At 43.1% G+C, this 26,701-nt stretch overlaps 1 protein-coding gene across 3 annotated transcripts in view; it reads right to left on the bottom strand.

The window, feature by feature from the left end:
* PNPLA7 (patatin like domain 7, lysophospholipase) overlaps positions 1 to 26,701 on the bottom strand; it is a 129,850-nt gene that overhangs the window by 95,666 nt on the left and 7,483 nt on the right. For 2 of the 3 annotated variants that reach the window (XM_030286893.4, XM_072936736.1), the window contains exons 8-17: positions 25,341 to 25,500; positions 23,793 to 23,873; positions 18,897 to 19,025; positions 17,519 to 17,599; positions 16,847 to 16,991; positions 15,848 to 15,940; positions 10,346 to 10,446; positions 9,235 to 9,381; positions 4,931 to 5,008; positions 3,908 to 4,113 (exon numbers count right to left, since the gene is read on the bottom strand). In XM_030286893.4, the coding sequence (XP_030142753.4) occupies positions 3,908 to 4,113; positions 4,931 to 5,008; positions 9,235 to 9,381; positions 10,346 to 10,446; positions 15,848 to 15,940; positions 16,847 to 16,991; positions 17,519 to 17,599; positions 18,897 to 19,025; positions 23,793 to 23,873; positions 25,341 to 25,500 (1,221 nt within the window). The remainder of the gene's footprint in view (positions 1 to 3,907; positions 4,114 to 4,930; positions 5,009 to 9,234; positions 9,382 to 10,345; positions 10,447 to 15,847; positions 15,941 to 16,846; positions 16,992 to 17,518; positions 17,600 to 18,896; positions 19,026 to 23,792; positions 23,874 to 25,340; positions 25,501 to 26,701) is intronic. The other variant, XM_030286894.4, reaches the window with a different exon arrangement.

Genomic DNA, 26,701 nt, shown 5'->3' with positions numbered 1-26,701 from the left:
TTCCAACACCAGGACTCCTCTTCATTAGTGCCACTGCTGCAAGAGCCCCAGAGCTGCCAGGGACTGTGGGGCCGTGCAGCACACAGGGAGCTTCCCATGGATACTGCTCTCCTCACCCTGAGCTCCAATTACTACTTTTGCAATAATAAAGCCTAAAATTTCAGTCAAAAGCCCTGGAATTGAAAGAGCAGAGATCCACAGGCACATATCCCTATTTCATGTTGAACTCACCCCACTCATACACCTGCACTTGAATGTCTGCATGGTAAATTAAACTGAACACTAGCTCTTACATTTAGAATAAAGATCCAGCCAGCAAACACCACTGCCAAAAAGCAGGACAGCTTTTCTCTCCTGACCCTCTTCTCTTGCCCTGAGTTTTCCATGCCATCCCACCATCCTGACCCAGATACCAAAAGACACATGGAAAACACCCAGCCCTATCCCCCTTCTCAGCAGATTCAAAAGTTAAATAAAGCCCCTAAAAAATCCTGGATGGTTTACTTCATTGGTTTTACTCCACATGCTTATTTAGCCCTCAAAGTCTCTTCCCACACAGGCTGTTGTCAATAAAAGCCATTTACTCTTTTCCTCCCTCATAATATATATCTTAATGCACTCAAAATGCAAAGTAACAGGCTTCTTTTATTTCCACCTGGAGTTCTCTCATGCCCCTCAGTTCCATGCAGCTCATGTAGGTGAGACCTACCCTTACATGCAGGAAAAGAGAAAAGAGCTTTTTTGGCCCCTTTATCAGCCCAGTTTCCTTCCTCTCAGGTGGGCATTCACACCCTTGCTCTTCTGTTTGGCACATGCCCGGTAATGGGAAAATTAAAAGCCAAAGCTCTGCACTACAGATGTTTCTGAAGGGACTTTGAGGATTCTTTACTAGAAAGCTCACCAAGTATAACAATAAGGGCTAAGTAGTTTCTGTGAAAGTCTGGAGCTTCTGCAGATATTCTTGGGGATGTGGCTGCAATGGGATTTTCAGCTTAGCTGGCAAGACCAAATAAAAATCAAAGCTTTCCTGCTTCTCTGGCAAGTGCATATGATTAAGCCTCCAAACTGTGAAATTTACAGAAGCAAAAAATGTGAGCGAGCCACTGGTAGCACAGATCCTGAATTTATTCCCTCAGGAGATCCTGGTGACAACTTGATTCCCGTTTTCCAGGAGCTGCCGGGGGGCTGATTCCATGGAATGTCAGACATTCCACGGAATCACCCCTGGATTCACCACACCAGCAGCCTGTGCCACCCCTGGCCTTGCACTCTGCATCTGCAGCCAGCCATTTACTCATGGCAGCACCACAAAAAAGCTCCTGCCCCCGAGTTTCAGTGGGAAGGATTTAATCCAACACTCAATTCTCCACCCCGAGCTCCTTCCATTGCTGTGCTCTTTCCCTCATGACAACCACTGACCATGTACTTTCTGCTTCACCCCCTCATTAATTCTTGAGAAAAAACACAAGACTGTTCCAGGGCAGCACAGAAGAAAAGAAGAAACACATGTGACAGGAAAAGAACAATGAAATTTTGGAGAATAACAGGAGCTCTTGTCAAATTTCACCTGGTCTGTAAGCTAAGAGAAAAATGAACTAATTAAGACAAAAATAATTCCTCTGAGATTCCAGGCAAAGGAGAAATCTGAACACTGTGAACTATGAACATAGAATTTACATTAAAATGGCAAAAAGAACTACATCCTATTTTATTAACAAGTTTTTATTTCTCATAGAATTCAAAGCAAAAATGAAGCAATAGAAGAAACCTGATGCTTTTCAAAGCCCTTCTCCAATGTCAATTTTAAATATGGGCCCAGGAGTCAGAAGTGCCATAAAGCCTGGGCTTCAGGACAAATTGTGAAGATGAAATGCTGGAATATCACAGAGATTGTAAAATGGAGAGAACAGATAATAGACTTTAAAGGAGAAAAATAAAGATTTGGAAAGGACCCAAAAATAATGATGAGGTGATATATTGATGGGTCTTGATCCCTGACTGGTAAGGTATTAATGGAAGCAGAAAGGTAAGCTGGAATTAACAGGAGGTAATTCAGTCCTTGAGAGAGAAGAGAAATCTCAGGAAGATAAGATTCAGTAAATAAGAGAGAATCGAGCCCTGAGTAGCCAAAAAAAACCCAAAAAAAAAAAAAAAAAAAGGAGGAATAGGTGGAATCTGCCTGGCTGGCTGAGACAACATAATGAAATTTGAAGCCAGAAACAAGTAGGAAAACAACAGCAGGAAAAGACAGAGAGAAAAAGTTGCTGTTTAGGAGAAACAGCCTGGAACCACACGGAATGGCACAAGTGGGAAGCATCTCTCAGAAATTAGGCCAAAGAGTTGACAACCACCTCAGAGCCTGGGAAAAACACAGCTCATCAACAAGCACCTGCTGAGCACAGCAGGTTCAGCTCCACAGCCACGCAGCCTCCTGCCTGGGGTGAGAAAACCAAAATCCCACAGTGAGGATTCTGGGGTAGAGCTGGTCAGGAATACAAACAACTGCAGATATTTAGAAAGCAGGAAGTCATGCAGAGATAGACATCACAGTGGCCTACAAAACACAACAACCCCCCCAGAAGTTCTCTGTGTAACTCAGGACTCATGACACATTCCAGAAGCTGGAGATTAGGAAAGGAAATTGTGCATTAGACACAAATTATGTGTGTGAACTAATTCTAACTCTAAATGACAAGATCACAGACATTAATCAGGACATTAATCATTATTATTGACAACAAGGCTAACCACAGCCATCATATTGCATTTTTAATTACCTATACTCCTCTTTAAGCATTAAGTCCCAAGTCAGGTGCTACTTCCAAGGTCTAGGAAGGAACCTGTCTTGCACAGGGGAATTATTCTTTAACCTATTCTATTAGTGAGCATTAAAACCTCACAGTTACACCCACAACAATCACTCATAACACACTCAACTCCCTGGCTCTGTCTGGAACAGAACTAGGGAGGTTTTCCAGCAAAAAGGAATAATTAATCCAAGACAAAGGGCCTGGCAAAGCAGCAATTAACCAAGCAAAGTGCAGGCTCTGGGCAGACTTTGAAGTATATGAAACTTGGGCCAGAATTCCCACCCCACTGGGTTAAGTGCTCTATAGGCCTAAGATTTTTTTCTAAGCCATTTAATATTGCTGTGTTCCCTGAACTGCTTCTTGCTGGAGTTAAACCACCTGACAGAGGAACCACAGCTCACCCACACATCTAAACCCACCCCATAAAAACATGGTTTGCTGTGGGATGCACCTGCAGCAGCTCAGACATCCAACACCTGGATTTAAAATCATGGCATCATTACAGATGGAAAAGACCTCCAAAATCATTAAGTCCAAGCTTTAACTGAATAGTTAGGCCCAGACAACAATACCACAAAATGCCACATCTTAGGTGTTCAGACGTTTTTTGAACACCTCCAGGGATAGTGACTCCACACTGCCAGAGCAGCCTGTTCAGATGTCCAACCACCCTTTCAGTGAAGAAATTTTCACAAAAATCCAACCTGAACCTCCTCTGGCCATTCCCTCTCCTCCTGTCCCTGTTCCCTGGGGCAGAGCCTGACCCCCTGGCTGTCCCCTCCTGTCAGGAGCTGTGCAGAGCCACAAGGTCCCCCCTGAGCCTCCTTTTCTCCAGGCTGAGCCCCTTCCCAGCTCCCTCAGCCTCTCCTGGGGCTCCAGCCCCTTTCCTGGACATGTTCCAGCCCCTCAGTGTCCTTCTTGCAAGTGAGGGGCCCAAAATTAAACCCAGGATTTTATGAGTGGCCCTCCAGCAGCACCCAGCACAGGGGGACAGTCACTACCCTAGTCCTTTCTTCAAAAGAGTCATAAAGAAATAAAAAAGTAAAAAATACTTTTAAAAACCCCAGATCCATGTATGTTTGAATGGCAGAACTCACTCATAGAAATGGGACTTGGAGATGGAGAGGAAGCTGCAGTCTCTGTTGGCCTTGATGGTGAAGATCAGGGGCTCCCCAGTGAGGACAGCGAGCTGGCCCACGAGCTCCCCGGGGTGGGTGATGAAGAGGCAGGTGTCCTCCTCAGAGTCAATCTTCCTCTGGTACACATGGAGCATCCCCGAGACCACAAAGCAAACATTGACATCCTGCAGCAAATGGGAATAAAAGGAAAAAAAAAAATAAAGCTCAATAAAAATCCTCCAAGATTTTAAAAGAATTATCCCAGTGACAAAGCTATCATGACCAATCTGTTTCCCTGAAGCTCTCCTATAGCTTTTGAACAATGAGGAGGTAAAATAAGACACAATAGTGAATTATTAAAAGCAAGTTATGAATATTTAAAACTAAGCAGGCACAATATTGAAAAATGCGTTTCTCTTTGGGTGTTTATGAAAAATGAAGGCTGCATCTTGAGATATCAAGGAATAACAACAGAACTGGGAGAGAGGAGATAATGGGGAATCACAGCTGCAGGATGAGGGGCATGGCAGGTCAGCAGAGCAGAACCCAGCAGTGGAACTGGAGCTGCCCATCATCTGCTTTGCTTAAGCTCCTCTATTTACACAGGATTATTAAAAATGAAGCTTGTTATATCCTAAACACACTTTGCTATCAACAAATAACGCTGGATTGTGTTTGTATGAGGGCTTTACTGCAGCTGAGTGGCATCATAAAAACCCAAAGTGCAGGGTGTGAGAAAAGGCTACCCAGTCCCCTCAGCTCCTGAGGAAGGAGGAAGGATGAAGGATGACTCCACACCTTCCCACGAGGTCCATCAGAGCTGACAACACCCAGGCACCAGAGTCCCACCCTGGCTCTGATGCAGCACCAGAGGAAGGCCCAGAGCAGGGGGTGTTTCACCTCCAGAGGAGGTGGCATGGGAGGGGACAGGTGGGAATGTTTTAATTGCCATTAATGTGTATAAACACCCTCCTGGAGGGGCAGAGACAGAGCCAGACTCACCTGATCTCCCTGCCTGGACAGCACAGTGCCAGCAGTGACCTGATGCAGTGTCACTTTGCCATTCAGCAATGCAGGATTCTGGAGAAGAAAGGGGTGGGAGGTAGAATTTACTGCTCTGTGCACAGTAAAGGTCCCAGAATGTGAGGAAGCACCCAAATAAAGCAAGTAATAATAACAGTTAAGACTGTTACAAGTACTTGAATCTCTTTAAAATATGGCACCTATTTTTATATTTCTCTACCCATCCAACATTTCTTCCAGAAGAGGAAAAAAAGGTATGATTCATTTAAATTGATCCCTTAACTTGGATTCTTAAGGATTTTTTATTCATAAATTTCCCCACACACACACACACTCTTTAAAGGTCCTTTAATGAAAAGATATCTTTATCAGCTGGCATGAAAATCCTGAAACATCAAGTTACTTTCAAAGGAAGGTGAAACTAGAGGAGACTTTCTACATCATGGAGTAACTGGACAGGATAATCCAACACTGGCTTTGTCCCAGGCCAGCCCTGGGCACACAGCTCAGCTCTGCTGTAGCTGCAGAGCACATTTTCATTCACACTGTACAACAAAAGCTTCCCCAAGCTCATCAACTCAGGTGCTCAGGCAGACGAAAGTGGGAATTTCACTCCCAACTTAAAGCACAAAGGGGAAAAGGATCTTCCCAAAAGCCACCCTCAGTTTGGACCCCAGTACCTTGCAATGTCAAGGAGATGAGGTAGCTGAGCCTAAAATTTCCAAACATTGATTTCACCATAACCATAACCCTGAGTACATAACAGACACCCAAACAGGAGAGACTTTTCTTTCCATCTCAAATAACTACCCACACAATTTGGGGTCCTGTGCGCAGTCAGGACCAAACCCTAAAGCTTCAGGCCACCTTTGCTTTGGCATAACTTTCACTCAAACCTGCAAATCACTGACTCACAGACTGGTTTGGTTTCAAAGAGATCTAAAAGCTCATCCAGTCCAGGCAGGGACACCTCCCACTGTCCCAGGCTGCTCCAGCATCCAGCCTGGCCTTGGGCACTGCCAGGGATCCAGGGACAGCCACAGCTGCTCTGGGCACCCTGGGCACCTATTTATTCTTCAAATAAAGAATTTCTTCCTAATATTTAATTGTCAGCCTGCCCTCCTTCAGCTTAAGGCCATTCCTCCTTGTCCTGTCATTCCATGCCCACAGTCCATCTCCAGCCTAATATATCTTGAGAAATTCAACATTTTATCACCACCCCTGAATGGGCTGGGGCAGAAAACAAGGCTCAGTTATGAGCTCACAGGTTAGGCTGAAGAGAGGCAGCACAGTCCTGGCTCTCACAGCCTCCCTGGGTGTTTGGCTGTGCCCAGGCTCTGCCTCAGAGGCAGAAGCTCTAAAAGCTGCACTCACAGAAGAACCAATTGAGCATAAGAGCAGAGCACAATGTGACCCCAGTCATCAACTCCATTCCAGCAGGAAACCAGCACAGCAGAGATGTAAACACTCCACCAGGGTAATTGTTCTGCCAGGCTGGAATTTTTCTATTTTGGGTCGAAAAGAAATAGTGCAAGTGAAATAATCACAATTATTCTTTACACCTACTGCTGATAAAAAGAACATATTTTCATCAAAAATAGTTTTATTAAAGCCAATCTGTTTCATGGGAACATATCCAATGCAGAGAACCTGACAAGCACCTGTCAAAATATTTCAGTTCAGCAATAGCAACTCAACTAATTTCTATAATGTTTTTTCTATATTTAGACATTTATGGTTGTATAGTATTACCTATTCTTAAAGCCAAAGTTGTAAGTCTGAAAGTACCTCTCAGTAGGGGAATTCAGGCTCCCCCATGAGCTCTACTTATCAAAAGCATTTTCAGGCTGCATTAGCTCAAAAATAAATTGCTGCCAAGATTTTCTTCATGTCTAAGACTACTTAAGAATTGGGATAGATGTACTTAGAGCCGTGAAAGCCTCAGCATTGGAGATCTTTAAGAACGGCTCAGCCAAAAACCTGCCAGAAGTGACTTAGCAGTATCTGATTCTGCCTCAGGCATGGGAGGGACTGAGTGACCTCCAGGCAGGCCTTGGAATCCTCCTTTGCTGGGTTCTCACTGCCCCATGAAGCAATAAAAGAACTGACAAATAAAATCCATCCTGTCTCTCTCAAATGGGTGATTCCAGCAAACCCAAATTCTGCACTGCACAGTTACAGGGCTAAAAACCTGCACTGAGCCCCCCAGCCACCACCTTTTATGGAAAATAAGGGAAATAATTACCCCAAAAAGCTCAATTTCCCAGCAAGTTTCTTTCTTTGCAGGATTCTAATAAATGATTGCAGCAGGAAACTCAGCAAAATTTGGTTACAATAGCAAATTTAAGAAGCAACAGAGGTTCTTTCTGGGTAACAAATTAGCAGGGGTTTATGGTACAGAAGTGAAAACACAAACCAGTTATAAACAATTTAAATAAAGCAATAATTAACTGGGTCAAATATTTTTGTCAAAGAACATTCCCTTATAACTCACAATAAGAAATGCCCTGCAACACTGCTTAACCCTCCCCATCATAACTGCAGATAAAGCTGAAAACACACAAAAACTGTGTGAGATTGAAAACCATTCAGGACAAGATCCAAGGAATTCAAGTTACTTAAAACAAAACAAAAAAAAAGGAAAATTTTAATTCTGAAGTCAGATACCCAAAGGCTATTTGAAACAATGCCTCTCTCCTAGAGACACTCACTCCTCTCTGTCACATTAAAAAAAAACAACCAAACAACCAAAAAACCCAAAAGCTACCATCTGTCATCAAATCATCTCAGTTTTATTTACTTTGATTGGCTGCTCTGAAAAATAACAATTTAAAATGCTTCCATCCAGCTAAGAAAGATCTCATTTTTTAAAAGAAGTCCTTACAATAATTCATTTCCTTTTATGTAAGCAGCATTGAACACAAATGTCTTTTACACAGTAAGTTTCTTTTTCCATTGCCTGTAGAAGAATCAACTTTTGCTATTACCACATGGAAAAAAAAAAAAAAATTAGCTTTCAATGATATTTCTGGCATTTGGCCACATCCCATCAGATTCTAATTTGCTTGTGAAAAACTAAGGTGCTTGAAAATCCTACCTTATTTCACCAGTATTTAGATCTTCATGTTACAAACTCTGCCTATTAGGTGCTGCATTTTAAGGCCATTGCTGAAAGCAACTTTATCTCTAAACTGCTACTTGGTAATTATTGAGAAATTTATTCTAGACTAAAAGAAAAGTGCTGTAATCAGGAGCTTCAGTAATTTCAGAATTTTTGCTTATGATCTCATAGTTGGATCAAGAACAGAATAGATGAAGTCCTACTTTACTCCTTCTGCAATTAGAATTTATTCTAAAATAGTCTGTAGCCTTTCACGAGGATATAAATGCCTGGAAAAACCTGAAAATTAACATAATGAGACAGGTAAGGCTCCTGTAGGGACCTCAGATCAGTGATGATGTGGAACAGGCACCTTGAGCCTCACAACTGGGAGCTGAAGGACCCTGACAGGGATTTTGAAGCTGCAAGGGGAATAATTTTGGAAGTGAGGAGGGAATGCTAAAATCTAGAAGTAAAATCTTCTAAGTTCTAGCAAGTGTTGTTTGGTGACAGCTCTGAAGGCAGGGAGGAGGTGCAGCAGCTGTGCCCAGCCTCTGGCAGCAGCAGCAGACTGGAATTATTGCAGAACAGGCTGGAACAAACCATGGATGTCTGTGGATGACTGAGACAGATGCAGAGCTTTCCCAAATTGTCTGATTATCCACATGAACAGACACACCTCTGTAACGAAATGCAGCCGGAATGATGAAAACAATTTTCAGTCCTTCTTACAACACCAAGAGGCTCAGCAAGGATCAGGCACAGCCCCTGAGCACAGGACCCAGCTGGGACATGCTGCCAGCGCCCCTGGGAAAGTACAGGGACATTTCCAAACCCAGACAACTCCCTGGGATGCACTGCCACCAGGATTCATGGATTCAGCAGTCACCTGAACCTTTAGATAACTTCCCACACTCAGTGAGGTGGCAGGAATTTGCACATGTGCTGCTTGCAGGGCTAACTGCACACAGAGAGGGGAGATTCATGCACTGCATTCCAGCCTGGTCTGTTGAAATGGCAGAAAAATTCAAATTTATTTCAACCCTTCTAATGACCTCAACAGGCTGTTGAATAAAACATCCAGACCATCTCCAGCACACTAAGGGGACATATCCACTTTTCAGATCCTGGCAGAATGAAATGAAAAGCAGAAGCAAAGCCAGTTCCCCTTGCAATAACTCACATCAAGTTTCATCAGGGCTGAGAGGTCTTTCTTTGCTGCTTCCACAATGGCATCAACGTGTTTGCTGTTACAGGAGTCCTGCACAGCACTGTAATGGAAAACTGCTGAAGGAGTTTCTGTCACTGTCACAGTCTTCTTCAATATCGACTGCAAAGAGAAGAAACACATCAAGGATCAGGTTAAACATCAAAAGTGGCACCTACCAAAATTGGCCTTTATCGTCTGCATTCTGTACCCACTACAACTGGTGGTCTGAAAAAAAGAAATCAAGGTTTCCAAAAAAGCAACAGCTTCCTAACTTCATTATCCCTGTATTTTTCTGCACAGCCTGACACTCGAATCAAACAAAGTTACTCATCACAGCTTGTGAAAGGGAAGGAATGAGAGACTTCAGAAACTGGGCTGCTGCCAGCTTGAGAGAACTAAAACTTTACCAACACTGTACACAAAGATGCAGGAAAAGATAAAATGTCTGTCAAGGTCACAGTGAGCAACAGTTTCATTCCAGATTTTAAGGTGCAGGTTTGTAATTCAAGAGGGTTTTTGTGCTCTTGACTTCCAGGCCAGTATTTGTAAAAAGCAGACCACAAAAATAAAAATGGATTTATAAATAATGACTAGAAACCTACAGCTGAATCAAGTCTTTAATTCCTTGCTGTAAAGGACAGAGCATGGTCTGACAAATCCAAATAATCCATTTCATGAGTCAGGGGAAGAAAATACATAAAAAGTTGCAGCAGTGGTTTCCCATTGCACACCAAGAGAATCTCCAGAGAATTTCAAGATGTGCAACAAAATGACTTGACAGCCACTAAAATCTACTGAAACACCTGTCAGTTAAAAAAAATAACATTGAACAAAAACATTCAAGGCCAGGTTGGTGTAGAGAAGGTGTCCCTGGCCATGGCAGGAGGATTGGACCAGCTGGGCTTCAAAGGTCCCTTCCAACACAAACCATTTGGGGATTCTGTAAATCAAATATCCCAATCACAGAGAGGTGCAAGGGCAGCGTTTGGAAGGCAGGAAGCAAACATTTAAAGGAGTGCAAGCAGAATGAGGTGAGGAAGGGCAGGGCAGGCAGCAGGTGGGCTCTGGGGAGGGGCAGACCCACCTTGGCCACGGCGGGGCTGCCGGCGGCGTCCTCGGGGGCCAGCTGCACCCGCGCCCTCTCGTAGGCCATGTCCATGTCGGACTTGGCTCCGCTGGCGTTGTCTGCAAGCAACACGAAAATCCTGCTGTGAGCACCTCCTGCACTGCAGCCTCTGAGAAGCAGCAGGTAACACACCAAGGGGAGCAACTTGGCACCTTCCCATTCCTGTTATTTCCTACTCCTTACTGCCTGGGACTTTAAATCTCCCCATGTGAACTCGGGTGTACGACACGTCCCAGAATTCCCACACCCACTCTTGTACAGAGTGCTGGCATTATTTGAAGGTTTGTTGTGGGGCTTCTTGTCCACTGAGAATTGGCAGAGCACTGGAGAGAGGGAATTCCTGATAACTTAAAATTTGAGGTGTTTTTTATGGCTTTCTGCAAAGCTGCCTGAGGTGCTGCGGCTGATGGCTCATATCACCTGCTGCATCTTATTTTCAATACTCTACAAATCCTTGAAATCCTTCATAGGGTTGACATTAAGTTTCAGGGCCAATTTCTCATTTGTGAGAGCAGCTCACCCTCTGAGCTCCTCTGTTACTCCTTCGAGATGTTGATGGGTTTGTACAAAAGGTGGGATCTGCTGAAGAAATCTTATTTATTTTAAAAGCCTTTTTGGAAGAATTAAGTATATTTTCTATTCAGTTCCACATCCTTGGAAGTCACAGTGTATGTAGCTGTATGTTCTTTCTTTATCAATCCAGGTTACCTTTTATCCCCTAAAACTCAGCTCTGCTCAAGGGAGGGACACAGGAAGAATCTCAGACCATTATTACTATTATAAAATAGTAGTAGTAGCAAAAATAATAAAAATTATTAATAATAATAATCGCCATCATCATCATCATATTTATAGCAGCCAGGAAAAGGCAAATCCTCATTATTTTCCTCATTATTTTCAGGAAATTATCAACATTTTCTTCACCAAACTAAAGAAATTTTTTGCACCCGATAAATTACCATTTCATAGAGAGAAAATTATGATCAGAAGCTTCTAAAAGTCTTTCCATACAAAGCATTTTGCCCCCAATAATTTCAAATCTTTCCTACAACTTGTCCAAATTGTGGGGCTGAAAGTTACATAAGAAATTCCCTTACAGTTCTCACTTATTTAATTCATGAATTTGAAGTCAATACTACTTCCATTCCTTACTTCCCAATTTTAATACATTTTAATTACATTAGGTCCTTGGCTGTCCCATCCACCTTCCAGGAACTTCTCAGAGCTAATCAATAATGAAAACATAATTGGGAAACTCCTTCTATTTGAAAAACTGGAACAGGATTCCCACAGCCTGAAGAGTTACAGATGAGTTTCAGAATCATGCAGAAATTGCAACTTCCTTTAACAAAGAAATCTATAATAATTTCAATTTTATTTCTATGCCTAATATATCTCCAAAACAAACTATTCAGAAATGTTTACATTTTCTTTCTTATACTTTTTACCTTCAGCCACTACATTCTTCTTACACTTTTGCTTTTATAAATACAAATTGCTGCTCAGGAATAAGCTGGAAAAGCAATTGTCTTTCCTGAGTGGTAAATTCTGTCACCTAACAAAGTGAAATTTTTAATCCTGAATTCTTTCCCTACCTGTCTCTCCCAAGAGACACACACTTGAATTTGCCCAGGATTGCCCCAGCTCTTTGGAAGTTGGCCATGGAACCAGAATTTACACCATTGTGATCTGTGACTATGTGACAATACCACCCTACCATGAAGGGCTGTCCATAAACTTAATTTCAAAAACACTGTTTTTATTTCTGAAGGGGCTTGACTCCTATCTCCCACCCCAGCTAGGCCAAGGGAAGAATCCCACTGCCACAAATATTCAGATCTACCTCAGAGGACTCTCTTATGTCATCTTGAGAAATGCCCTTGAGTTCTGCCAGGGGAGGTTTAGATTAGATATTAGGAAAAATCTTTCCATGGAAAGGGTTGTAAAACACTGGCACAGGCTGCCCAGGGCAGGGGTGGTGTCACCAGCCCTGGAAGTGTTCAAAGGACATGTGGGTGTGACACTTGGGGACATGGTTTAGGGGTGAACACAGGGTGGTGCTGGCCTGGCAGTTGGACTTGAAGATCTTAAAAGCCTTTTCCAGCCTTAACCATAATCTGTGAGCCACAAATATAAACAATCAAACCTGCCACTGGGATCATAATAAAGTCATTTAATGATCAGCCTCCAAACAAGAAACCCAACAAGTTGACTCAAAGTTGACTGTCATCAGATAATAAATAAAAATAGCCATGCTGTTGATGCTATTAACTGAATTTCCTGCACACTGCAGCATTCAAGATGCTAAATCAGCTATAAACAATAAACTGGGAGAGCAGAAAGAGCAGCTGTGTATGAGCTGATCTGACTCCCTATCCATCTCCCTGGCTCCCATCCCAGGGTGAGCCAAACTCCTGAGTCCAAACACACCAAGTGCATTTTTAACCCCAGCACCGCAGTTCTGACCCCACAGGCAGGGAAAGCATCTCCTCCCCAGCCCTGCACCTTAAACACCTGGGGAGAGGAGCACGAGGAGGCATTCCAAGAATGAAAGCTGCTGTCTGCTCCAAGCAGGAGCCCTCCCCTGGTGCCCACAGTGATTCCTGGAGCTGCTGCAGGATGAGCTGCACAGAGCCAGGAGAGCAGGAGGTGCCGGGCAAGGAGAGGGATGGATCCTGCCTGAGGAACACACGGGTCCCACACACTGCTGGAATGGCCATGGCACAACCCATGGAACTGCCACACTCCCTGGCAGCACCCCTGCCCTGGGAAAGGAATGAGAGACTTCAGAAACTGGGATGCTGCCAGCTTGAGAGAACTAAAACTTTACCAACACTGCACACAAAGATGCAGGAAAAGATAAAATGTCTGTCAAGGTCACAGTGAGCAACAGTTTCATTCCAGATTTTAAGGTGCAGGTTTGTAATTCAAGAGGGTTTTTGTGCTCTTGACTTCCAGGTCAGTATTTGTAAAAAGCAGACCACAAAAATAAAAATGGATTTATAAATAATGACTAGAAACCTACAGCTGATACAAGTCTTTAATTCCTTGCTGTAAAGGACAGAGCATGGTCTGACAAATCCAAATAATCCATTTCATGAGTCAGGGGAAGAAAATACATAAAAAGTTGCAGCAGTGGTTTCCCATTGCTCACCAAGGGAATCTCCAAAGAATTTCAAGATGTGCAATAAAAGGACTTGACAGCCACTAACATCTACTGAAACACCTGTCAGTTAAAAAACAGTAACACAAAACCATTCAAGCCAGGTTGGGTGCTGTAGAGAAGGTGCCTTCCCTGCCATGTTCTGCTGTGCCATATGCACCACACATCAGGGCTCTGGGGGAACAGCCCCAGCTCTTTGGGGAAAAAATCCACCAAAACAATAAAAGACAACTTCTGTTGAACCTTAAAAATAGAGTTAGGAAGACTTATTTCCAGGGACAATGAAGGAGTGAAGTTACATCCAAAAGGCCTCGCTGTTTTATTTCTGCTTTCTAATTCCTCTGTCCCCCAGCCCAGATGCTTCCATGAATTAATTCTTTCTCCACACACAGTTAGAACATTTATAACGCAGAGTAGCCTGAGCTGGCAGAATCCCATTCCCTCATCTGCTATGCTTCAGGTTAGACACTACACAAAAAAACAGAACAGATTACAGCCAGTCCCAGGAGCAACTGAGGAAGAAGTGTTTCTCCCAAAGCAATTTTTAGCAGTGTTTATTAATTCTAACAACAAGCAAATCAAGGAGATGTTGAGATAACAGCACTTGTATGACTCTTAACAGTTTTCTCCTCTCTGAATTAATAATAAACATGATCAATATTCCATGGAGTCTGAACACACACTAAGCAGTGGAATTGAATCTGAAGCAATATCTTGATCTTTTCATTACAGACATCAAGACACTTTCTGTGCAAGCTAAACAGTGAGAAGAAATCAGCTCTGTTAACTGAGGCAAATCATAATTACCCAATTAGATATGCTCCTTCTGTCAGTAAAAATTAGTTCTCTCTATCTGCTAAGCTCTGTGTACCTTGGCATAACTTTTATGACACATAAAGGGAGAAATGAAGGACAAATGGACATACCCACTGAGAAGTTTGCCAGGATCCTTCCATATTAAAGCCACAAGGACTGTCCCTGAGAATGTCACAGGGCTGCACAGGCAGAGCTCACTGAACTGCCTCATTTACCTTGGGAAAGGGGCTGTGTTCAGGGCAAGGATTAATTAATTTACCACTGAATCGAGTCTGCTGGTGCATTTTATAATTCCTGGTGTAAAACAACCTCACACTCGTGAAAATCAAGCCAAGTCTTGTGTGGGTCAGTCAGTGTTTTCTCTTAATTTGTCTCTCTGGCTTAGAAAGGTTATCTAGTTACCCCAACCAAAATCCTATTTCTCCATCACACCTATTTCTCCCTCTGAACAGTAACGTGGAAACCATTAAAAATCTAAGTGGCACCCTTTACACTTGCCCAGGAGGAACTGAAGAGGAAACAAATCAGCCCTCCAGTGTTAAAATTGAAGGAACTCCCTTTTGCTCTCCTCTGCACACCAGCATCTTCGTGTGGCAGCAACAAGTGACACAAACCTTACCCTGAGGAAAGCTCTCAGTGCTCAGGGCTCCCTCAGCCTGGCTCCCTCCTACCTCCTTGTCTCCAAGCCCTTCAACCCCTCAAAGTTCCTTTCTCCTAAGTCACTTAATAGCCAAGGTGAGCAATAAAAGCATCTTCTTAAGTACCCAGGGCACCTTTATTCCACTGATTAAACATTTCTCTATTCACAGTACCTGAGCATCAGCTTGGAATTCCCTCACAGTGGTCAATTTATTACTCATCTAACAGATGCAGATGCCTGTGTTCTGTGATTCCCACAATAACTCCAGTTTCTCCACCTTTGCCTAGAGGAAAATGTCTACAGTGGAGTAACTAAAGTTCCCCAAAATGATACTGCAGCATCAAACCAGCTCAGCCTCATAAATGTCTGCTCAGAGCATCCCATGATCCATCACCTTTATTATCTACTCTAAAGAACATTCCTCTAAAAGCAGCAAAGCAATGTAATGTGCTTTTTGGGACAATCAGCCAAGCAAGAAACGTGTGTCGTATTTATGTGAAAGATGATGGCCTATCACCATAATTCAGTTTGTTTCAGTAATATCAATTAATAAAGCTTTTCATTCACAGGTCTTGGTAGCCAAATTATGTTCCCCATTGCTGATAATGACAGCAAGGGAATGCTCTCTGGGATAATAGTCCATTTGTTACTAAATAATTTTTTGACCAATGAGTTAGGAAACAGCACCACAGCAAGATGATTATCTGCCATGAACAGGACTGCAAGATTATTATCTACCATAAACGGAAAATTATCTAACCCAGCACTCCAGAGATCATGTGGTTTCCCCCACGATTAGATAAATTACATATTTCCCACAATTTTACCAAGCACTACTTACTAGAAGCCTCTGTAGAGCCTGCATAGGGAGGTGAGGAAAGGCTTCTTCTGAAAACATGCTCAGAGTTTTCTGTACCAGAAATTCTCAACATATCTGAAATTTAAAAACAAATGTTGTAAACACAAGGTATCCCCTAATAAAGCAAGTTTCACTAACAACAAGAACCTTTAACTATCCACTATTAAAGGCTAACTTAAAGATTCTGAAACACTGACAATAAATATTAAATTTATTATTAAATTAAATATTTTTCTTGGTTTTAATTATTTTTTTTCCATCTGCAGAGGCAAAATGCAACTCCATCTATTTTCCTGGCTTTACCTTCAGTACTGAGTCTTTAGGCTGAAAATACACATATCCAGCAATTCTTCTGCTGATGTCTAGAGTGCTGAATTTTCCCAACTCCTTCTCTGCATTCAAAATGAGGTGTCACTTATTTTTCCCCTTTCCTTCATCCCTCAATATCATTAAGAACACAGTAATATTTCCCCATTGAAGCTAAGGACTATCCTGAAATGAATCTAAGACAATCCTCAACTACTCTGATAAAATAAAAATCCACTAATCAATAGCAGTGATATCAACAGTGGATCAAATGTAGTGAAAGGACACAGGGGCATGGCCTCAAGCTGAAGGAGGGCAGGGTTAGACTGGATTTGGGGAGGAAATTCTTTATTATTAAGGGCAGTGAGGCCCTGGCACAGGGTGCCCAGAGCAGCTGTGGCTGCCCCTGGATCCCTGGCAGTGTCCAGGCTGGGCATTGGGGCTGGGAGCAGCCTGGGACAGTGGGAGGTGTCCCTGCCATGGCAGGGGTGGCACTGGATGGGCTTTAAGGTCCTTTCCAACCCAAGCCAGCGTGGGGTCCCATTCTAGGACTGGAAGGGGATGACCAGGGGGTGAGCAGGCCCCAGGGGACACCACAGGCTGGGATTCTGTGAGCAGTACAAAAATTCAAGAAGATGCCAGAGGCCAGTTCCTCCATGTTTCCAGAAGCATTACCCATTTCCAGGGCTTCCCCAGACTTTTCAAACTTCTCTCCACGATCCTCCTCCAGAGCATTGGGCGTTGGTCTCTTGCCCGCCTTGCCGGCGCTGCCACCAGCGGTGACACTGCTCACGGAGATCAGAGGGGTGCCCTGGCTCTGCTGGGAACAGAGAGGACAAGCAAACATCAACCACCCCTGACACGTGTTCCACACCCTGGAACCTGCACAAACGCCCCCAGGTACCACTCAGATTGTGCTCATCAGTCCCAGATCCCCAAGGGTGGTTTGCCCTGGGATCTGCAGCTCCCTCAGTGCATCCCAGCAGGGCCTGGGGACTCCCAGCTTGACACTCTGAGCATTCCCTGACCCTCTGCCACCACGGCTGCAGCATTTTCCCCACTGCTCCGGGCAGAGGTGACATCATCAGCAAACATCAGAATTGCTGAAGCACCAAGCAGAGCACACACATCACCATGGAATGATGCACTTGGGAAGTTTAAGCCTCCCCACCAATTCCCCAGGCATCAATGTGGGCTGGGTTTTATGGGCTGGTTATACAAGTGCCTCAGTCCTCAAGCACTGTCATTATGAAATTAGTATGTAGCATTTGCTTTATGACCTTCTGGAAGAAGGAAAACCTCTGTGTGCCCTGCCAGGAGAGCAGAGGACCTGCCTCCCAAACTTACACAGCTGAAGAGCTCTGTGGTCAGCCCCAGGTAGTTGTGCAAGGCCAGGAATGTCACCCTCTGCAGCCTCACCATGATGATCTGCAAGCAGGGAACAAAGAAGCAATAGCAATAGATTTTGCTTTCTCCCACACTCATTCTGGCATTTAGACACAATCATGCACCAGAGTACCTGAAAGCATTCTTTAAAATACAGACTGTACCCTAAGCTAAAATTCCTTTTTAGCAGCTTTTTTTTTTTTTTTTTGAGACAGAGACAGATTCAAATTATTTACCAATGACTTCACAATCATTTGATGACACAAGAATCCAAAGTCTTACTCCCAAACACCAAATACTTTTTGCCTTGAAATAGAAGTATTTGTGTCCAATTTTCTTCTTCATTAAAAAAATTATTCCAGCTCTCCCCATGGAGAACCTGTCCCACTGCCCCACAAGCACTCAAACCTAACACTGGAATCAGTGGCACCTTCCTCTGCCCTGCCAGCTAATTCGCACTCCTGAGCCACCCTTGCTTTTGTATCAGCTCTCACAGAGCAAATTAATTTGGTGTTAATGATCTGTTCTCCTTCAACCAGCAGTATGAGGAGAGAAGGTTCATGTGCTGTTCATAAATCGTCCAGAGACCAGAACAGTTTGCAAGGACAAACAGATTCAGAAGTGATGGCAAAGCAAAAGGACAGCCCAGAGTGACTCGTGGGGTCACCCTGAGGCTGCATTATCTGTGGGACAAGCCACCACCCCTGGAAATCCTTAACCTGATCCCTGCACCACCTCCCACCTGCAGGAGATGCTCACTGGAGAGCTGTCTGAGCCCCTGCAAAGCAGCAGAAGGTGAACACAACTGACACAAAGAACAGCTCTTCCCTCAGGTGCTGACAGAGACTTCTGAAGTGAAGATCACACATCAGTCTGAATTTTGAGACTCTTCCAAAGCATCAGCCCTCACCAAAGAGCTCCTGAGGGTCCAGCAGTCCTGTTTCAGGACATGTGACAGTCTGTTCATGACTCTCAGCCATTCTGGAGCCCTCCTGGGGCATCCCAAGCTGCACAGCCCACATCAGCATCCTTCTACTCCCCAAGGACCAACAGACTCACACTGCAGGTCTGGCTGATTGATGAGGGTACCACAGGCACAAACTCAATTAATGCAGATATACAGATACATAAATTGTGTTTTCCTGTTTGGGATAATGCTGGATTATTAACTCTAGGGCTCAACAGCCAGGAGAACAGCAGAACAAATCTAAATCTTGATAAGATGTGCTGAGCAGTTCTGTATGTAGCAAAGGATGAATGATGAGCTTGCTGAGCCTCTAAATATCCTGCTGTAACCTGGAAATGAGAGTGATTCCCCTTCCCCCTCAGCTCTACCTACCTGCACCACTCTCACAAGGGTTTCAGGGTATTTCTGGAACACATCCTGGAAGGCACTGGCTGGAAGCCTCAGTATTGTGGACGGAGTGGCTGCTCGGGCTGAGACCGTTTTATAGGGAGCAGGGTGACCCTAAGAGAAAGTTCCAGAGACAGGGGGTTAATCCACCAGGGATCCAATCCAATTCCTCCCAAACTCCTGCTTTGCTGTTGTCTGTGTCTGACAGACACCTCTGACCACAAAAAGCCTTCAGCTGCTGCTCCACGACCACAGGGGTGTAATGAGGGTGAATTAACACCTGCATTAGAGACAGGGCAGGGAAATAAGAGCTCCACGGAGGTGGATCAGGGTGAGGGAAGTGCCAGGCTCTCAGCTCTGACACAGCTGTATTACAGAGCCAGCCTTTGAAATCCCAGCTAGACAAGGCTGCAGAGAGAAGAGGGTTTGGTGATTTTATTATCTGTGCTGACAACCAAGTTATTTGATGCAAAAACAACCCGAGACTCACACAACCAGTGAAAAACACAACAAAATTGTACAGTAATTACAGACATAATGGAGGAAGACAAAAGACAGGCAGACTTCTTGTGTTTCAAGACATAGATACATTTTTTTTCATATATATATACTTTAAATATTCCATGTGACAAATCCAAACAGCTTCTCTTTACTGGAGACAACGTGGGTCTAGACCATCCTGCTCAAAGAACAGATGGAGAACTAACAAACAAATGAAAAGTGGGTAGAATACTGAGATTTTTTTCACACTGGAAGGCAAGCCTCTGGGTTTGGATTTTCCCCCTTTAAATGAGAATAGATTTTAACAAAAATCTACTGCCAAACACTTGGATGAAAAGGCAGACAATGCCCCTTTCACTCAATAAATGCTGGAAACAACATCTCTAACTCATAAATTAATTTACTAATCCATCAAATATTGATGTACACAGTATTTATAAGATAAAATGAGCCTGTTTGCAGCACAGAACAGGAGCAGAGGAAGAAATGGAGTTTCTATTTTAACAAAACTCACAGCTCCAGCAGCTTTCCCCTTCCAGAGCAACACAAGGCACCTTTTTCCCAACACTGACACATAGACGTTAAATGCTGATTACAAACCAAACTGCCTGCAAGACTTGCAGAGCATCACACAACTCAACACAAGCACTTTGAAGGAATTCCTGCCTAAAGAACTCAGCAAAACCAAACAAGAGACTTTCTCTCATCACTCTGGAAAATAAAGCTGCAGCTCTGTCTGCCTGCTGGTCTGGAAGGCACCGTGAAGCAGATTCTAAAATTAAATTAGATTAATTGGAACCAATTTCTTAATTACACCAACTTCAACTGACCTTTTTATAAAATTTAGGCATGATATTAATAGCCTTGATTTTCAAGTTCCTGAGTAATCTGAAATTTTAAACATCTCTTTGACCTACAGTGCAAAGCTCCCAGTGTCCTCAGTTTTCCCAAGTTTCTTTTAATTAAGTAAAGAAATTAACAAATAACATTTCTGTGCTTTGGCTGTACCCAAAAATAAATGCAGCAATCCTCTTTTACAGGCTAGTTTGAAGTCAGGTTTTACATGAAGAATTAATTTGTACTACTCATACTTACATGTAAAAGAAAATGTATACAGTCTGCTTTTAAGCACTGCATTTGCTATCAAATGTTTTTCTACCGATCTCTACAGCAAAAATATAGTAAAAAAACAAGGAAATTATTATATTTTTAGTTGCTGGACATTGATATGTGTCAAGTTTAATGGTATTTCATGAGTTTTTCCAAAGAGCTAACTGATCCCTGGGTATCCCAGTACTCTGTCTACCCAGAAAAGTGTTTGGGTATTTTCTGGAAAGTGCTCGGTGCTGACAACCTCAGAAAAACAGCTTTAGGATAATAACACATAACAATGCAGAAGCCTTTTTCTCCAAAGAACAGCCCATTCCTCCAAGTTTTCAGCATATAATTTTGCCTCTCTGAAATCCCTGCATGAGAGCAGCTCCTCTGAAAGGGCCAACACCATGGCTAATGGGGCTGGGACATGCAAGAGCTGTCAGGGGAGTGTGAGGAGGAAATCTTCCATAATTGTCACTTCTCTCAGCTCTAATGCTATCAGCAGCACAGGGAGAATACCATGTTCAAATTATACTATTTTGCAATCACACACTGAGATGACAAGAACAGTTAAGTTATAATCAGTTATGAAACAGGGTTTTTTTCAACAGAACTTTTTGTTCTCAGGGCAGGTAACTATTTACTTCTGTCTCATTCCAAGAGCTGAGGCATCACCCCCAAGCAGCAGCTGAACCCAGGTGACAGCTTATGGACAAATCCAACCAAGTTTGGTCAAAAACTCTGCTGCAAGACACATGGATGTTTCACATTCTCCCACCTGCGGGTAGCTCCTTTTTGGACCCAAAAATCTGGGATGTTCTCCGCATTTCCATGGCTGGATTATGTCTTCTTCTGCTCCTTCCTGACATCCTCTACATCAACACTGCTGCACCCAAAGCTCTTGCAGTCATCAATCACTTCTTTACAACCTCATCTATCTTGTCAGCCCTGCAGGCTCACCTTTATCCAAGTGTTTTTCCAGCTTCTTTTAATCCTGACTTTCATTTTTCCCCCCTCAATCACTGCCATTTGATCAATATCCCTCACAGCCTCTTCTTTCTCCAACTTTCTTATTCCAACTATGCCACCAGGCCTCAGTTTTCCTAAGAGCATCTCCACATGGAAAACAAGAGAAGAGTGAACCCCAGACCTCCAGCAATCAGCATCACATCTCTGCTGGATCAGTTCACTCTGGCTGAACACTGACTGCTCTGGGAAAAGCTCTGGCTGCATACACAAGCTCTCAGCAAGGGTTGCTGAAAACAAAGACATCAACAAAGCTCAGCTCAGAGATTTCTTTGGTATTTGAGGCAATATCAAGTCAAAGTCATTAACTGCACCTCAGAACTGCTCCAGAATACCAGGAAAAGGCCTGCAACTACTTGGATTCAAAAGCTCCCAGTTTCTCCTCAGAGTTTGGAGAAAGCAGCATCAATCTGTTCTCAGAATAAGGGGAGGCTCATGTCACAGCTGCTACCTTTGTATTTAGTAGAACTGAAGGGACTTTTCAGTTCAAAAGCTGAAAGATTCAATTAGAAAAGTACCTCTGGTGTGACCTTTCTTTCAGGTCCACCAACAAGATCTTGCCACTTCTTGCAGAACCCTCAACCTTCCTGCACAACTCACAACTGAGGGACCAGCCTGACATCATGTGCTGCAAAATCAGTCAAAAGAATCACAAATCCAGCTCAGACAACTGAAATCCTCTCTGAATGCACCCTTTCTCCACATCATAGCCATGTGTTTGGTGGTGCAGTGAAATCTAATTCAGGTTATGGTATCTGCAGATGTTCTAAGACTCACTCACTGTTTTGGGATGACACTGAGAGGTCACCTTTATTTTGATCCAGTGCTACTTCCCCTCTCCTTGCCTATTTTCATGCTACTCCTCTACCTAAAGTCTGCAAGGAACATAAGGAAGAGGAAAAACAGCAGTGAAACAAGCAGCTCACGAAGCTGAGAAGTGAGGAACAAAGGAGTTGTAAAAATAAATGAGAACAAGTTTAGCAAAAAATATTTCAAGGTTTTTTCATTACAGATTCTTCTGCAGACTGCTAACTCTTTTCAGCACACTTTCAATCATTTCTATTTTTTTTACTTACCAGTGGTATAACTAATGAGAAAGAGAAAAAAATGACAGAAAGAGAATTAAAAATGAAAAAAAACCCAACAGGATAAAAAAAATTAATGGCAACCACTTCTTTAGAAAACAAAGCCATAAAGCACTGCTATACAAGGATTTCTTTTCTTATATTCCTTTTAAAGAAGCAAGAACATGACTGGTATTCATGCTCCTTTATGATGGCCCTGCTCTTTAGAACATTGTCATTAAGAAAATTTAGTGGTGGAAGTAACAAGAGCAAAGGTACTGATATGGATTTACAAAGATATTATTAATTTGACAGAAAGAACTAGACTTGTTACAGTCCAAATTATTCCCTTTCTACAGAGAAAACTGTGACCAAGCTTAAAAAATGTTCTCACTGTTGATAGGTTTTATGGGAACTACAGATAGACATAATATAGATGTACAGATAATGTGGTTATAGAGGTGTGAGCCTGCTTTTGGAAATGACAAAGAACACTTCAGAGAATCCTTTAACTCCTCACACACAGAGCAAAGGCACTTTTTGATGAATAGCAACAGCCAAGCATGGCATAAACATGACAAAAGGTAAACATGAGCAACTTACTGATTAGATTTATCTTCACTCTCTCAAATCCTATCCTACCAAACTCCTCCAAGAAACACCTACAGAGTTTGGGTATTAGCAAAGATGTTAAATTCAGCACCTTTCATTTAGGCATTTCTAAAGTGATTTCAGCAAAACCATCAGTCTAATTCCAACTGGAACAAAATCCACCAATTTTGCACTGAATATGATCAGCATTTAGCTCATCCTGGCCCCTGCCAAAGAGCACAGCCCTCAGCTGGCCACTGATTTATTTTCATTAGATTAAATAAAAACAAATTCATTAAGCAACCCATCAAACACGTAAAAGCCTGGACTGCTGGGCCCCAGCCTGAGTTGTGATTTGAGCAAATCAAACTGTAATTTCAGTTTTCCAGACACAATGGATCATTCAAATCCTCCTGCCAAGCAGAAGCAGCCAGTCAAGCACACATTTCACAACCACCCTCCACACCACCAAGCTCAGATTACACCTGTGAAGGCCTGGGAGGAGGAGAATTCATCCAAAAAAACATTTTGCATTCTGATTCTTCCCTAGGAATGCCCAAGGCTCTGTGGGAGCCAGCAGGGATGTGCCCCTCTCAGAACTCACCGTGATGACATCCAGGATGCTCAGCAGGCTGTGCACGCTGTCTCCTGCCAGCACCTCCTTCACCACCACCTCTGTTCCATCCTGCAAGCACACACACAGCATTACTGCAGACTCACAGCTGCATTTTGGCAAACTTGGAGCATTTCAGAAAGCTCAGGTGCTTCTTTTCCCTCTGCTCTGATGGAAATGTGCTAATTCCAACCACAGAGTTTTAGACCAGCATTTTAAAAGTGATAAATTAAAAGAAACTATGAGCCAGTTTTTCCCAGGGATGTTGTGACCTGCTTGTCTTTGCAATGTAACACCAACAAAACACAGCTTCCTTCATCCAGAGGTAGAATGAGCTCCTTTTACTGAGGGGTTACCTGTCAAGAGGTTGTACAAAACAGGAGCAGCAAAATGTAAAAATACACAGAAAACAGCAAATTTGATGTAATTTCTAAATACAAGCCTACTAAACTTTCAGCCACTGGAAAACTGCTCACATCCAAAAGTTAAACACAAAGTTCAGTCAGGAAGAAGGTAAAAATTAAAAATTTAACTTGGCAGAAGGGATCACAAAGACTGGTGCTCAACATTTTAAGACCCACATGGAAAAGAAAGCATTGTCTTTTTTCCCCTGTCTACCCAAAAGTGAATCTGACTCTTCCACCTCCCAGACAAACCCACTGACTCTTGCTGGACTGAGCTTGGTCTCTCCTGCTCTCTGTGCCCAAATATTTTCTGTAACAACCTTTCCAAAGGTGAGTGCTTCCAAGCCCACCTTGCACCCTGTCTTCCCTCAGTAACTTCTGCATCTCCTGTGTGAGGATAATTCCAGCTGCCTCATCAGCTTTGTGTTCTGCTCTCTCATCTGAGATGCGAGGACTGCTACAAACCTTGATCTTTACAAATACCACAGCCCCAAAGAGCTGGGATTAATCCCTCCTAAACCACTGTGATTCACATGTCTAAGTTTAATCAATGCTTAGTGATTCATGCCAGCCTATCTGCTGTGCCAACAGATTTCTCTCAGGAAGTGCAGAGCAGTGGGCTCTTGCTGGAACCCTGGCTGCTGGGAATTTCAGACTTTCTGTGCTGACCCCCAAGAGAACACTGCACTGACCTAAGGCCATGGAGAAGGCTCCCAAAATTGAATGATAGAACTGGGATTGTGGGTGTGGAGTTTGAATAGAAGTGTATAATATTATGTGGTGGAAAAACTAACATTTTAAGGGTTTAGAATATAGTAATATACATAAAGCAATATAGAGGTTTTAGGGTGGAGGCTGGTCCTTCTTCTTCACCTCCTCCATGGGTTTGTGGTGGTATTGTATAATTGGATAGAAAAGTCCACATTGCAGGGCATGGATGGTTGGTTGTTGGGTTAAAAGTAAAAATAATTTAGGTATCATATCTTAATTAGACAGTTTATCCTTAAAAGACCTTGTAGAGAGAGATGAGGCTCCATTTTTACCTTATTAGAGAAAATTACTGCAGAACTCACAGCTTGTGAGACTGTAACATACATAAGAACTAATAAACATCTGAGTCTGAACAGGTTCTTACATTTTCTTGGATGCAAACTTCCAGCTTTCCATCCTGCACCACGTAGATGCTGTTGTCCAGCTGCCCGGGACGGAAGATGTACTCGCCCTCGTGCAGCTGCACAAAGAACATGTGCTTGCACAGCTCCAGGAACAGGGGCTTCTCAAAGTGCCCAAGGACCCTGCAGCAAAGAAAATGCAAAGGGAAAACCTGAAATCGCCACAGCCTTTGGAAAATCCTCCCTGAATTAGCAAAGCCTCAGCTGTGAGGAGCAGAGGAAGCCCAGAGGAGCAGCTGCAGGGAAGGAGCCTCAAAGAGCTCCCCAAAATAAGGTGCAAGAGCAGCATGAAACACAGAATGGTAAATGCTGGGGTTCCTTTGGAGCAGCCCTCCAAGGACTGCAGGCTCAGAAAGAATTACAGCCAAACTTCCTCCAGCAACCATCAGCATGGCCTGTGGAGGGGAATAAAAATAAAAACCTGCCAGATACACAAACTCCATGAGAAAAGTTACCCCAGGAACTTCCCCTTTTAGTGCAGCTGCCCTGTCCATGGAAGCAGGACACAGGAGAAATACTAAAAAGAGGGAAAAGGTCCTGTCATCTGCACATAATTGCAAGTTTGGAATATTCCATCTCCTGCTGGTAACATGCACGTGGATTCTAGTCAGTCACTGCCAGGCAGAGAGAAATATGGGTTTCACACCTGATCACTCTGCACAGAGCTCCAACAGCTCATATTTATCAGGATCAATCCATCAAATACTACTGCAACATCAATTAGTCATAGGAGACCATAACTCCACAGTGGCAAGTTCAGATGACTGAAATAGCATTTTTATTTGAGAATGTATGACCTTCAGGACTACATTATATCACAACTGGGAGGAAAAATGAGCATCCACAAGCAAAACTGAAATTACAGCTCGGAAGATCTCCTCCTCTTTGCTGTGTCAGCAATTTAACCCCTTGCTGAAGGGCCACAAAGACCATCCCTTCTTAGTCTGCCAAAGAGCTGTGGGGATTAAGCTGACTTTAATTTATTTGCAACCTTTTCAGGTAGAGAAGTAAAAGATCCTGCAGCCCAGGGAGCTGTCAATACGGTATCCAATTAACATTTACCAGTTATGATGCTTTTCTGTGCACAAAGAAAATCGTCTGATACAGCCTAAACAAAAGTTTCAAAATGCAATAAATCTGTTCATGTTAGAACACCTTTATTAGCACTATTCCCAAGCTGAGACAACTAAACTAATTCCTTTTTCTCCCCATCTCTTTTTTTAATTTTTTCAACAAACTCAACCATTTTTTAATGTTTCTAGAAAATTCAAAGTCATTTATTCTGCCCTTATGCTCACATGATTTTCAGTCAACTCCCTCAGGA

This window comes from Taeniopygia guttata, chromosome 17, assembly GCF_048771995.1.
Source record: "Taeniopygia guttata chromosome 17, bTaeGut7.mat, whole genome shotgun sequence".
NCBI lineage: Eukaryota > Metazoa > Chordata > Aves > Passeriformes > Estrildidae > Taeniopygia > Taeniopygia guttata.
This window is presented reverse-complemented; position numbering and strand designations above follow the sequence as displayed.